At 38.1% G+C, this 13,530-nt stretch overlaps 1 protein-coding gene across 4 annotated transcripts in view; it reads left to right on the plus strand.

Moving 5' to 3' along the window:
- Positions 1-13,530, plus strand: part of DIAPH2 (diaphanous related formin 2) — a 952,586-nt gene that overhangs the window by 241,477 nt on the left and 697,579 nt on the right. For all 4 annotated transcript variants that reach the window (XM_075836589.1, XM_075836591.1, XM_075836588.1 and 1 more), the window contains 3 exons: positions 3,434-3,544; positions 7,355-7,473; positions 12,386-12,502. In XM_075836589.1, the coding sequence (XP_075692704.1) occupies positions 3,434-3,544; positions 7,355-7,473; positions 12,386-12,502 (347 nt within the window). The remainder of the gene's footprint in view (positions 1-3,433; positions 3,545-7,354; positions 7,474-12,385; positions 12,503-13,530) is intronic.

A 13,530-nucleotide genomic window follows, 5' to 3' on the forward strand; every position in this document is an offset into this window, starting at 1 on the left:
TTTTCGTTCCGTTAAATTGTAAAAATGACTGCCTGATTTGAACGATTAAAATAAATTTATTATGATATTCTTAAAAATGGGCCCTTAGAGCCAAATTAACAGGCTCAATCATTAGGTCAGCTATTATATATATATGCTGAATCCCAACGATTGACTGGTAATAGCGCCGTACCACGCTACACCTTGCGCTATGTTGCGCTCGTCCGGCTCTTAAAGCCACGTACAATACTCTGGTCAGCAATAGGGTCAAAACCTCCAAGGTTTGGTCGCAAGCCCCCTATTACGAGATCACTGACCAGTATACTTCTCAAAGTTAGATTGTTAGTTGTAATATTCTATCGTTAATCCTACGCGTTTCAGAACCACCGTTACTGGTGGAACCTCTTCAGGGATTATTAGTGGTTCTGAAACGCGTAGGATTAACGATAGAATATTACAACTAACAATCTAACTTTGAGAAGTATACTGGTCAGTGATCTCGTAATAGGGGGCTTGCGACCAAACCTTGGAGGTTTTGACCCTATTGCTGACCAGAGTATTGTACGTGGCTTTAAGAGCCGGACGAGCGCAACATAGCGCAAGGTGTAGCGTGGTACGGCGCTATTACCAGTCAATCGTTGGGATTCAGCATATATATATAATAGCTGACCTAATGATTGAGCCTGTTAATTTGGCTCTAAGGGCCCATTTTTAAGAATATCATAATAAATTTATTTTAATCGTTCAAATCAGGCAGTCATTTTTTCATTTTTTGAAAGCTAACAGTGAAACAAAACTATCACTTAAAGGTTATGTAAACCTTTAAAGACTTTGTTTTAATTTAAAAAAAACAAAAAACAATTACAAAATTGCAACACTAATAATTTATATGTATTTTTTTTTTTACTATAGTGTGTTGCAAATTTGTAATTGTGTTTTTTTTTTGTTCACTTTTTGAGATACAGCTTCTATGTATCCTGGATACATAGTAGCTGTATCTAGCGCTGGAACCCGAATCCGTCAGGTCAGCGGGACTAACGACTTCGGTAACGGCGGGTTTTGCGTGTCTCTGATACACAGGACCAACCTGTTACCAATCACATCTAAGTTATAAACGAAGAAATATAGATATTGGGTATCTCCGTACTTGTAATGACCCCTATAATAAAGTTTTGCCACCTTTTACCACAACTGGTAAGCTCTGGAAAAAAAAACGGCAGAATTTATTTTTTCATGTATTCCACCATTATAAAAATGAACATACATTAAACGCCACCATATATGAACCTGGAAATAATTGCTGAAACATTTTATACTCATCCTGCAAACAAGTCTTTAAATGGCTACAGAGCATTGAAAATAAAAAAAAAATCATGGCTGACGGGATGTGAGGCGGCACAAATAATAAAAAAAAATGGGCAAAAGATTTCTGACATCTGAGGTGACGAAAAAACGGCAATTTTTTTTTTTTTTTTTTGCGTACCACCTGCGGATTAGATGACATTATATTAGAATAGTTCAACATTTTTTACGGACGCGATGATACCAGTTATGTTTTTTTTTTCTTACTTTTACATTATCGTATAATGTTTTACGTTACATTATAATGGGAAAAACCTGATACAGATGGCCACATCACAGTTGATAACTCCGAGCCCGTTGGAAATCCCCCAATATCCCAAAAATGATGGAAGTCAGAGAGAAAGTGAATATATACCTGAGATATGAGTATGGAGTTGGGATCGAAGACGAAACTAAGAAGGAAACCTTCCACCAGAGATGGGACACATGGGTGACGGACCCAAGTCTATTTAGGGGATATTCTCTATGGTAGTCCATGGGATGGGCTGAGAGGAGGTTATTGAGGGTTGTGAGAGGGAGTAATATCAACTCCTTATTCTCTCGGTTTTTTTTTTTTGTTGTTTTTTTTTTATTTATTTACTTTCTCTCTCCTCCTAGTTCTCTCTTTCTTTACTTTTCTATTTTCTTTTATTTTTTATTTATTTTTATTTTTTTCTGCTCTTTGCTTTTTTTATTTTTGGTTGAGTCGTTTGGGTGTGAGGCGCGCCGACAAAGGGTCTCTGTGTGGATGTCTACCACAGATATGTTAATGTCCTTGAGTATTACCTTTTTGGATTGTTTGTTTTTGTAAAAAAATAAAATAAAAAATTCTAATGGGTAAAAGGGTTTTCTAAAATTTTCTATATATTCTTTTAGGATATATTATCAAAAGTTTTTTTTTTAGCTCTTTTATGGCTTTTTTTTTTTTTCCAACTAGGATAACCCGAGTTAAACATCCAGGATCACAATTATCTCCAACTCCAGCCATTAGTGCGAGGTGTAATACACAGCTGACAAATGCAGCGTATGAAGCGGCCCTAGCCCGTGAGCCTAATCCATACTCCTCCCCCTGCGCCATGACGTACAGTTTAGTCATGGTGCGGGAAATTTTAACGGGTTAAAAAAAACTTGTGACCACTTTTTCCCCTTTGAAATAAACATTGGGTCGTCTAACCCATCTTTTCATATTTTATTGCCCGATGTGGGAATTGAGGCTCCAGCATCTTCGAGAGACCCCGGCAGCGAGGAGTCCTACCTGACCTATCATGTGCAGCTTTTTAGCCAGTCCCTTTATGACTAGGGTTTTGATTGACAACGGTTATGGCTTTCCAGGGTCAAAAATATATTTACAGTAAGGGGCGGGACAAGCACCTGTCCTCACCCCTGGTCCCTGAAGGTCAACATGATAGCTGTAGGATGCAAAATTGTACAGCTGGGCATACATGTCCCGTCTATGCATTTAATGCCAATTCTTTTTAAAACCAAAATTTCAATTGAGCCCTAGACAGCTGCCAACCTCATCACAGCCCTGTTTATAGTGCTAAATAATATAACAGTTGTGGGCTTCCCTGGTGGTATTCTATTAATGGATGGTGATCATGAGCGTGATAAATGCTACCTGGCAGTATTAACAGTTCGAGATGCGTCCTTCAGGTCTGGCTGGTGCAGAAGCTTCTGTCAACCTCTCCACAAACCATATCTATGCCAAATTTACCAAACAAATGTGGAGAAAAATTACCCCAACAATTCAAAAACTTTATTCATTATTGTTTCAACCCACAGAGATGACATATCGGGGATGGTTAAGGGTTAATGTTTCGTTATCACTATCGAAAGATTATTTTAATTCTTGTTGAAAAGGTCGATATCAAGGGGGAGAAGTAACTTTTGAATGAATCATCAGTCATAATATTCATTAATTCTACGTTTGACGCTAGAAAAAAAGGTATTAAAAATCCATGGTCTTCCTTTCCATGGGCAGGTGAAGGACACATTGTAATCTATAATTAAGCCTTCGATAATAGAATTCAGAGGACGGTGTTTGGCCCCGCATGCATATTTATTTCACTCTTCTTGTTTCCTTTTCATACTAATTTCTGAATTCTGTTTTTAGGTCTCTTGTATGCAATTTATAAACGCTCTTCTGACCTCTCCAGAGGATCTGGACTTCCGGATACATCTGAGGAATGAGTTCTTGCGATGCGGATTGAAACAAATATTACCTGTAAGTAAAAATGATCTCTTACCTTTATATAGAGCATGGAGCTCAGACAAGTACACACAATGAGCTGGCTCTGGAATTGACCTGTGCAGAGCTGGAGCCACTCATTCATGTTGAGTGGTGGGATCTACTATACGTGGTGTGTGGTCCCTCACAAGGTCTTGCGTTCTATAAAAGAAGCCCATGCAGTTGTCAAGGGGCACCCCAGACTAGTCCCATCTCTCTCACTTATTGGGTGTTTGGACTTGTACAGAGGTTCTTCACTCCACAATTACAACAATATTCGCAAATAAGTGGCGGGTGAGCAGTCAGAGGGTCATGATGCACATCTCTTCTACAAATAATGGTGTGTCTGATCATTTGAACCACCAAGAATTCAGTGTTGAGGCCAATTTTGGTCCTGAGCCCGGCTGTACACCCAGCTTAATTAATCTGATTCATCAGACAATTCCGTTCCATATTCACTATCCCCCCCCCCCCTATATTAGCCAGAGTGGAGAACCGTTGCAAACAGCAGCTCTCGCTATTCCAGACCCGTGCCCCGGCCCAATCTTCGATTTAAGTTACTGGCCAATCATTTAAGTGGCAGACAGCGGTCACTGCAGCAGAAATGTATGGATAGCCGAAACTTGTGTCTAGTCAGACCCTCAGTGTTCAGCCGGGTCTGCTTCAGTATAACAAGGGCTTTTTAAAGTAGTTTCAAAGTTGGAACTTTCCTTGGAATTAAAGGGATAGTCCAGTTTAGAAATCTGATTCTATAAATCCTTTTTCTACGAATTTTTAGTTAATAGCTGGGGTCCTCTGTTCAGGATCCCAATCTCTTGGCCAGAGTGGAGAACGGTTACATAGAGTGTCTATCGCTCTGGAGGACCTGTCCTGTCCTGTATTACACAGACAGCACATTGATCTGAATGAGCACTGTGTAATACCTAATTTCCCCTGTGGTGGCACTGCAGGGAAGTTGAACACTTCCAGGTTTTTCCACAGATCACAGCTGATCGCTGGAGGCCCCAACAAGGGGACACTTTGTGATCAGCTTATTGTCAAGGGACCCTTCTAACAAGTAGGGATTGTCTAAAGTTGAGAACCCCTTTAAGTTATAAATCTAATGACAAATACCCTAGGAATAATGTCATCCCAAAATCTGCTTTTTTTAAATACTATAATTTGTATATTAGACAAAATATAATTGCACAAATAGTTTGGACTAAATAGCCAATAACCCCTTATGAGTTATTAGCTGCCGTGTATGCAATGAAATGAAACTTTAATGAAACGGAGAAACAAAGTTTCCAGTAAGAATGCGTCTTCCATGTTAATTGTAGCCATTTATATCCCATCCCTTTACTGGAAGTGCCATAGACCCCACACAGTATATTATTACAGCAGAAGCCGGCGTAGCGTTACATCCAATGTATCTGCCGCGGCCGCCGATGTATAAAGCACCTTGTAGATGTTCTGCTACTTTGTTTCCTTTTCTTGTCACCTTCCAGTAAATTTAAACCGGCTTTAAAGAAATATTAAAATAGCCGTCGTCTTCCTAAGAGAATTATTTTTTTTTCTTGGTGGCCCAATGCTCGGGGGATAAATTAAAGCTCATTCAAGCAGATACATGGCAAGGACAGTTGACAGCCTCGGGTCAGATCCCAGCTGAGATTTTCATGGCAGCAACTTTGAGTTCACTGCACATTTTCCTTAAACATTATTGTTTTACCAGCGAGCGTGCAGAGTCGACAATTTAAATTGAGTTGACCATAAAATGGTCGGTTTCCTTAATTGAATAACTTGGGGATATATTTATGCCTAATGTGTTTGGTGTCATATAGACTTTTGCTCATGTGTAACGGCTTTGCCTGTGCGCTCCTTGCAAAATACCAAAGCCGCTCGCCGCTTCTGCGATTCTAAAACACTTAAATTGCCCAGATAAATTGATGCAATAATATGGAATTACCGTCGGGTATATATTTTTTTGCCTTATTTTCGAATACAATTGAAAACAATATATTACAGCTTTGCCACGGAGCTTACAAGAAAGAATTGTACATTTTTATGTGCTCTTTGATAGTTCAATAAATGTTACAAATTGAAAAGTATTATAACGTGCCCCTCCCAAAAAAAAACTAAAAAACTAAAGGAGAATTGTCTTCATGACTGAAAGCTGTCCAATGTGTGGGATTGAGAAATCGGGTCATGAAAAAATTATGAAAAAAACTTTTTATTTGTGCTTTTCCAGCTACGTATGTTCGTTCTTATGCACTTGTTAGGGCTCTATGGTACTTTGAGCCTTAATGTGCTTTACAACGAATAGGGATTTTAGAAAATCCTGTCTATGTAATGTGACTCATGATTGACCAATCTTGTTAAGGTAGTGTTCTCCAACCTATGGCTCTCCAGCTGTTGTAAAACTACCAGTCCAACCATACCATACCATACCATACCATGGAGCCAAGTGGTTGGACTTATGCAAATATACCCAAAGTGTGAAATTCGGGGAGGTTTTGTGGCCATTTCTGGGCAGTGCTTTAAACGGTCCCACCAACCGGGAGTTCAAATGTTGGGAGGTGTGACCATGTGACCTATTCTTCGTGTTATATGTGCCATCCACTCCCCAAACAAGCCATTACAGAATCGCATGTTTGAAAGGCGATTTTATATGGTAATAGTGCGACTCGCTGCCTCTCCACTGCCTAAACATGTGAATGTATACCAATATATCCCACAGCCTTGTATAAAATATAACAATAAAAATAGAATAATAATAAAAAATGTTTCCCTTTTTATTACTTGACACTCTTGACGTACAAAACCTCCTTCATTGCCACAAGGGATGAACTAGTTGATCACACAGAAGAACATCAAGTCAAGTTACCATTATAAGCAGTCGGAGATATTCATTAGATTGAACTCCATTGGTACATTACTGAGAACCCTACAACAACAACAAAAAAAAAGTGGTAAATCCACTGATATTCCGCAATTTTTTATTTACATTTTTTTTCATTTATTTAAATTCAGGAATTTTGCAGCATTGCAGAAAAGTTGGTTCCTATAATAACGTCCCTGATATTAACATGTAAATAATTAAACTGCATTTTAAAGCCTCTGTCAGGCATCAATAATGTGGGATACATCGTTCCTTGCAGTAATTGACGGCTGAGTGGCAGCGCGTGTAAAAAAGAATATGCAAGCAAACTGAATTTAACGGAGACTCTATTTCATGAATAGATTTGTTGACCTAGAAATAGAGATTCCCTCACTTTAAATAAAAAGAGCTTCTTCATTAATAATAAAAAAAAAAAAGTCCAAAGGACTTAACAAATGGACACAGAGGCTTTTAATGCTCCTATTTAGATAAATTGTTCTTTAAATTTACCGTAAAATGAATTAAATATGGCGACGTAAAAGTGAAACGCATCATATTACCGTGCAAGTCAATCGACAAGAAAAAAAAAATAATTCTATTTTTGGTGACTTTTTGAAAAAAATAAATATTTAAAACATTTGCTAGGAAAGTTTTATTATAATATTGTCAGTAATATCACTAATAATATTTGTATTTCTTAAGTAATGATTTAATATTTTTATTTTATTAAGCGTGATTTAAAGAAATGCAAATATATAAGTACATTAAATTAAATACATATTTAACAAAAATAAAAAAAAATCTTCACTTTATTCCAGGAATATTCTGTTTTTACCCTCATACAGTTGACAGAGTTTGTAAAATGTATAATTCCTTTTTAGATTTTGGTCCTTTTGAGTTTTTGTGTTACTTTGACCTTTCTCCGTGATACATTTCTTTTTTATTTTCAGCATCTAAAAGAAAAGGAAAATGATGAGCTTGATATCCAGTTAAAAGTATTTGATGAGAATAAAGAAGATGACCTCCTGGAACTTTCCCACCGCCTCAGGGACATCCGTGCTGAAATGGAATATCCTTCTCGTGAAATTTTTAAGTTCTTTGCTTTCCACTTATCTAACGCTAGCTGATCGTGTTCACAGGTTTTTGTTTGTCTTCTATAGTTTATTGAACTCCCTTGGTACATAAAGTCATTTACCTTCTCCCATTCTAACAATATATAATGAGATTGTCCTGGTGACAATTACTTACTAAAGTCGGCCAAACAAGTCAAAATGTTTTTATTTTCTTTTGTTTTGTTTATTTTTATATTTTTTGTACCCATTTTGATGACTGGAGAAGAATCAGGAAGTTTAATGTGCGTGTAATAAATAAGCATTATTGATGTTTCGTAATTCTTGATATCACACATTTTCCGACATTTCATAATTTTCTGTCCCATCCCCATTTTCATACAAGATTAAGTGATTGGATCTCTAAGCACTAGGGACACCTAAAGAGTCTCCGAAAAGGCAGCTGGTTCATGGACTGTCAGTACCAATAAGGTATCAGCCCATCTATTGCCTCCTTTATTCATATTTAACCTTCTGCTCCAACCCACCTCAGTTATCATGCCCATAGGGATCTCTGGCTCAAGTTAATCACCCCACAGCCAATACCACCAATTAAAAAAAATATTAATTGTCAAATTTGACAACAAAAAAAGTTGTGAAAAATGTGTAACTAGTCATGATCAAAAATATCAAATGTATTGGGTATGTGGAATAAGCTGAAGGATATGAATACATAAAATTGAATACCGCCATCAGAGGTAATATTGTATGTGGACCCTTGTGGTAACATAGAAAAGTGTCAGAGTTATTACAACATTCCTTATATTTCTTTAGTAGTTAGATGTAGCTTGAATGATGGTCATACGGGCAGGTGCTCATACACATTAGACAAAGCTCGACCAAACCCACCTAATTAGGCAGGATCAGCCAACAATCTAGTGTTTATGGGGTGTCCCGACTCTTCCCTGACATCAGATGTTGGGAAAAAAGGGATCAGAGTTTTTAGAAATTCAACATGCCCGATCCTTTGTACCTATGAAAGATAAGCTGCTGTCGGAGGTGCCACTGAAATAAACATGTTTGTGTGTGTGTGTGTGTGTGTGTGTGTGTGTGTGTGTGTGTGTGTGTGTATGTATATGTGAGTGTGTGTATATGTGTATATATATATATCTATATACATACAGCAGGAACAGAGAGCAAGTAACAGCACCACGTGGTGCTGTTACTTGCTCTCTGTTCCTGCTGTTTGTTCCATTCCAAGGAATTGATTCATCCTTTCACTGGTAACGTGCACATGGCCTAATGTTCAGTCTGCTTTGAGTGCTGTGTTTTTTCCATTTGCTTTGAACTATATATATATATATATATATATATACAGCAAACATAGAATGGTGACAGCACCCTGCGACACTAATGCCACCTAAACCACTAAATATAAATAAATATGCACTAAAGCTAAATCTACTTACAAATAGGGAGGTTCTTAGTGCACATTTTGATCAAAAAGTGTTAGCCAACCTGCCACGACAAGGCGACCTCTGTAAGGTGGGAACCTACGCTGCACATACACCCAGAACTGGGACTAAGCCTACATATATACCTGGGATGGTAGGATCCAGCATTGAACTGATTAAAATCACCCAGGGCAGAATGGGAGGAGTGCAAGAACAACAAGTGGAGGCAGTCACTAACCCCACATATATGGATACCATAAACACAACAAAAAGTTGAACAGCACATTCCAACTAAATGATACAAAATGTATGCAGGTGCAAGAACACCCATGACTGCATATATATACATATACATACATACGTACATCCATCTCAAAAGAAGAATAAACATCTGCATCAGATAAACCGTGAGATCATGAACTTGATGGAAGTACCATAAACCTACCAGAGGAAATAATCCAAGTGGTCTTTTAGTCCCATGCTATGGTCATTGTCACTATGGTCATTGCACACTCGGGTTATATAAGAATAATAGATTATTTGGGAACCTAAAAAGGGTGTAAGGCTTTATCAATAAGTGGTCCTCTCTATAGGATGGTCTTCTGCTTAACCTCATAGACTATGTTCTGGTAGGAGCTCCGATCTTGAGTTGGCAGCTGAGTCCAGCAAAGCATTCCCTGGTCTCTTGGACGGCCAGTCCACTCTAAGCTTGGCAAATGGTCGCTACATTTGACCAAGTGCAGTGGTGTACATAAAGACACACAGGCCTGTATATGTTGGATTTGTAATTTTAACCTTCCCAGATGCAATAACTTTGTTAATATCCATAAGTATAAATTACTGCTCCCGATAGAAGAATGACATAGTCAAATCCATGCCTGATGGACTTCTTAGGCAGTAGAATAATATTACATCTTTTGCTGGGTTTGATCTGTCACTTCAGTTGGTAAGCCATCTTCACATCCCTGGCACCACTAGTGGTCGGATTCTCCTTTTTTCTATCAAGGATTTTGTAGTGCAAAGATATTTTCCAATATGTTTTAAGACCTTCTTTACAATATTGTGCAATTAAGGTCTTCCAGAATGTTATATTGATGGCCTCTCCTTAGGATAATTCCTGGAAAACCACTTTAAGGGTCGGATTTGATGCCATTTGTCACATCAGGCTCTAAACTTGGACCATGTATGACCAGCTACATGCTTACGGTTTAATTGTCTTTTTAATTGTCTCCTAACTGGTAATTGATTCCATGAGAACAAGTCTACTTTCTATTTTACACTTGGACTCACTTGAAATATTCTAATTTCAGCTTTGACTGAAACATTGCCATCCGTACTACGATTTCATGCTGTTGCCCCAATTTCGTGATAATCTGTTGTTTTCAGGGTGGCATGTAGGCACAAATCTAAAAACTTGAAAACAAAAAACCTGCACAGTAAATAATCTTAGAAATGCAATCACCAGCGGATAGACAACTGTGAAGGAAATCAATTTAGATTGTATCCTGTCTATGTAAACAGGAAGAGCTGATAAGTATGGATCAAGGTATGCATGAAAATATATCCACAACTTTACATTGTGCTAGCAGCTGAATGTCTCAGTGTGAAACGCGGGATAGGAAGTAAAGCCGCGGTGTTATCCACTTTAACTTAATGAAAGGAGAGCCAAGAGCTATCGAGGCTTCACAATGTAGACAAGAGCAAGCTAGGTAATCCTGGGAATAGATTTAGCATTGATCTCCCAACGAGAAGACCTAGAGGACCACATATCACTTATTTGTAATACAAATTGTAGGACGCCATGCAGTAGGATTACGGAGGTTGATTTCTTTGTATTAAATGTTGCGTTCAAAGTTTGTAAAATAAAAAAATTACAAAATTACTCCTTGAGTTAATATTCATAAAGAAATTATTCTGGATAACAACCATTATAAACTCTATTCTTTATTTAAAGTGTCTCACCAATTGTGATCCCCTGCCCGTTCCGACATCGGGCATTGAGAGATGCTATTGCATGCTGGGCGGTAAAGTTGGCGTGGTAACTATACGATGCCGGGGGTATCATGGACAGGTCTTATTTTAAATGATTAGTCTCGTGCAGGATACTGTTATGGCGTTGTACCACCCAGCATGCAGTAGTGTCTCTCCACGCCTGATATTGGGTCGGGTTGTAGATCACAATTGGAGGAACATTAATTAATGAAGAATACTAGGTAATTAGGAACCTAAAAAAGTCCTACATTTAACAAAGTGATCTCCTCCATTTGCAACTCCATATGGGGTTGTCTTCTACTGGACATCATGTTCTGACAGGGGCTCCGTTCTTGTATCAGCAGTTGAGCCCAGCAGACAATTGACTGGTTCCCCATCTGAACTTGGCCAGTGGTATCTACATCTGAACTAGTGCAAATAATGCTACTCAAAACCATTAATGTTGGCTTTGGACTTTTAACACTTTCCGTAAGTACAAATTACCTCTGATGATCTCTTCTCCCACTTTCTGATTAGTAGAGGTTAAACATCTGCGGTCCCTACCGATCCTGAAAATGAAGGGGATGCGTCCACTTCAATGTTTTTTCTGCACAGTGGCGCTCCTGGCCACCGGTTGTGCACGGAACTACAGTATAGCCCTATTCAAGGAACTGCTACATGACCTTCATTCTCATGATCGGTGGGGGTTCCAGAGGTTGGACCCTCACCGATCAGAAAAGGATGGCATTTTCTAGCAATATTCCATCACTTTATGAAAAAGGAATGATCTTTTAAGGCAGAACTTCGCTTTGAATGTTTCTGTTTGAATAGCATCCCTTGTAAACAATAAAAAAATATTGTTATTTGCGATCATGTCTCCAACTAATTTTATGTATAGAAACCTTAAGAGAACTCTCTTGGTAAATCTTAAACACTTTGTATGACATAGGGGTTTGAGGACCACCAAACAGAGAATCCCTGTGTCATGCTCCGCCCCTTAGGATCTGCTCTAGGCATAAGTGTATCCGTTTTGCCTAGTGTGTTTCTTTAATAACTTAACAATTGAAAGCTATTAAACCCCTCACAAACTTTTAGAACTCTTAATAATACAGTGATTTAAGCTTACATAACACTGGACAATTCCTTTAAGTCTTAACAGGAGATTCAATGAGCTTGATCTTCAAAGCCAAAAATGAGATATCTCTTTTTTCTCCTGATACAGTTAATTTTTCATAAAGGATTATGCACCATAGAAGAGAACCTTCAAGTCGACTTTTATTTAAGTTCTCAAACACACCAAAAAATGTAAACGCCAATTTTTGAACAATACGTTATTCCGTATTAAATATCTGATTCCTTGTTCTGCTTCCAAGTGACAAAGTAAAAGTTGGGCTTCATCTTCTTCTTCTTTGTTAGAGTTTTTTTTTTCTCCTTGCTCGCCGTCTCCATTATGCGGGAGATATTTGCTTACTTATTGTGTAAGATCGTTCCTTGACCCTATGTTCACAGACATAAATGAAGTCTACCATCTCCTCTACAATATGCTGAAGGACACGGCGTCCGAATCTTTCCTCCTATCCATTCTGCAACATTTCCTCCTCATCCGCAACGACTATTACATCAGGTAGGACTCATTGTTTCTACGCTCCCATGTTCTGCTTTGTGGTGAAACAAAGGTTTTTCTTCTAATCCCATAACTGTCCTTGTTTCTGATGAATATGTATTGGGGTGTTATCCACAGATATCAACCGTAGCTGGTAACATTATAGTCAGATAAAGACTTGAAATTATGAAAACATAATTTTTTTTTAAATAGAACTAGAATTTTGCATTTTATGTTGATACTTACAGATATATCACATATTTTACAGAAATTTTCATTTATATGTGATAATATATTTTATACATAGGGCGGACTTTATTAACTTTTTTACACTCGTTTTCTGGTGTGGAAAAGTTGGAAACGGCACAAAGTGGCTGGGGTAGTTTTCATTCAGCGGCGCGCAGACAGCCGGCAATGCGACAAAGTTATTAAGAGGCTTGCGCCTCTTAGTAACTGTGTCACATCTTGTGCATGCTTGTTTCTTATTAAAACTGGTATGGGAAACAACAGTCTTATTAAATCTCCCCCATAATTTTTTAAGTAAATGTCAGCCTTTGACTCCCATTTTACAGTTTACATACAGAATAAATCTACATAAAAAGTTGTCACTGTGTACATATATTACATTACTTATCCTGTGCTGATCCTGAGTTATATCCTGTATTATACTCCAGAGCTGCACTCACTATTCTGCTGGTGGAGTCACTGTGTACATATATTACATTACTTATCCTGTACTGATCCTGAGTTACATCCTGTATTATACTGCAGAGCTGCACTCACTATTCTGCTGGTGGAGTCACTGTGTACATACATTACATTACTTATCCTGTACTGATCCTGAGTTGCATCCTGTATTATACTACAGAGCTGCACTCACTATTCTGCTGGTGGAGTCACTGTGTACATATATTACATTACTTATCCTGTACTGATCCTGAGTTATATCCTGTACTATACTCCAGAGCTGCACTCACTATTCTGCTGGTGGAGTCACTGTGTACATACATTACATTACTTATCCTGTACTGATGCTGAGTTACATCCTG

This window comes from Rhinoderma darwinii, chromosome 8 (assembly GCF_050947455.1).
Source record: "Rhinoderma darwinii isolate aRhiDar2 chromosome 8, aRhiDar2.hap1, whole genome shotgun sequence".
Classification (NCBI taxonomy): domain Eukaryota; kingdom Metazoa; phylum Chordata; class Amphibia; order Anura; family Rhinodermatidae; genus Rhinoderma; species Rhinoderma darwinii.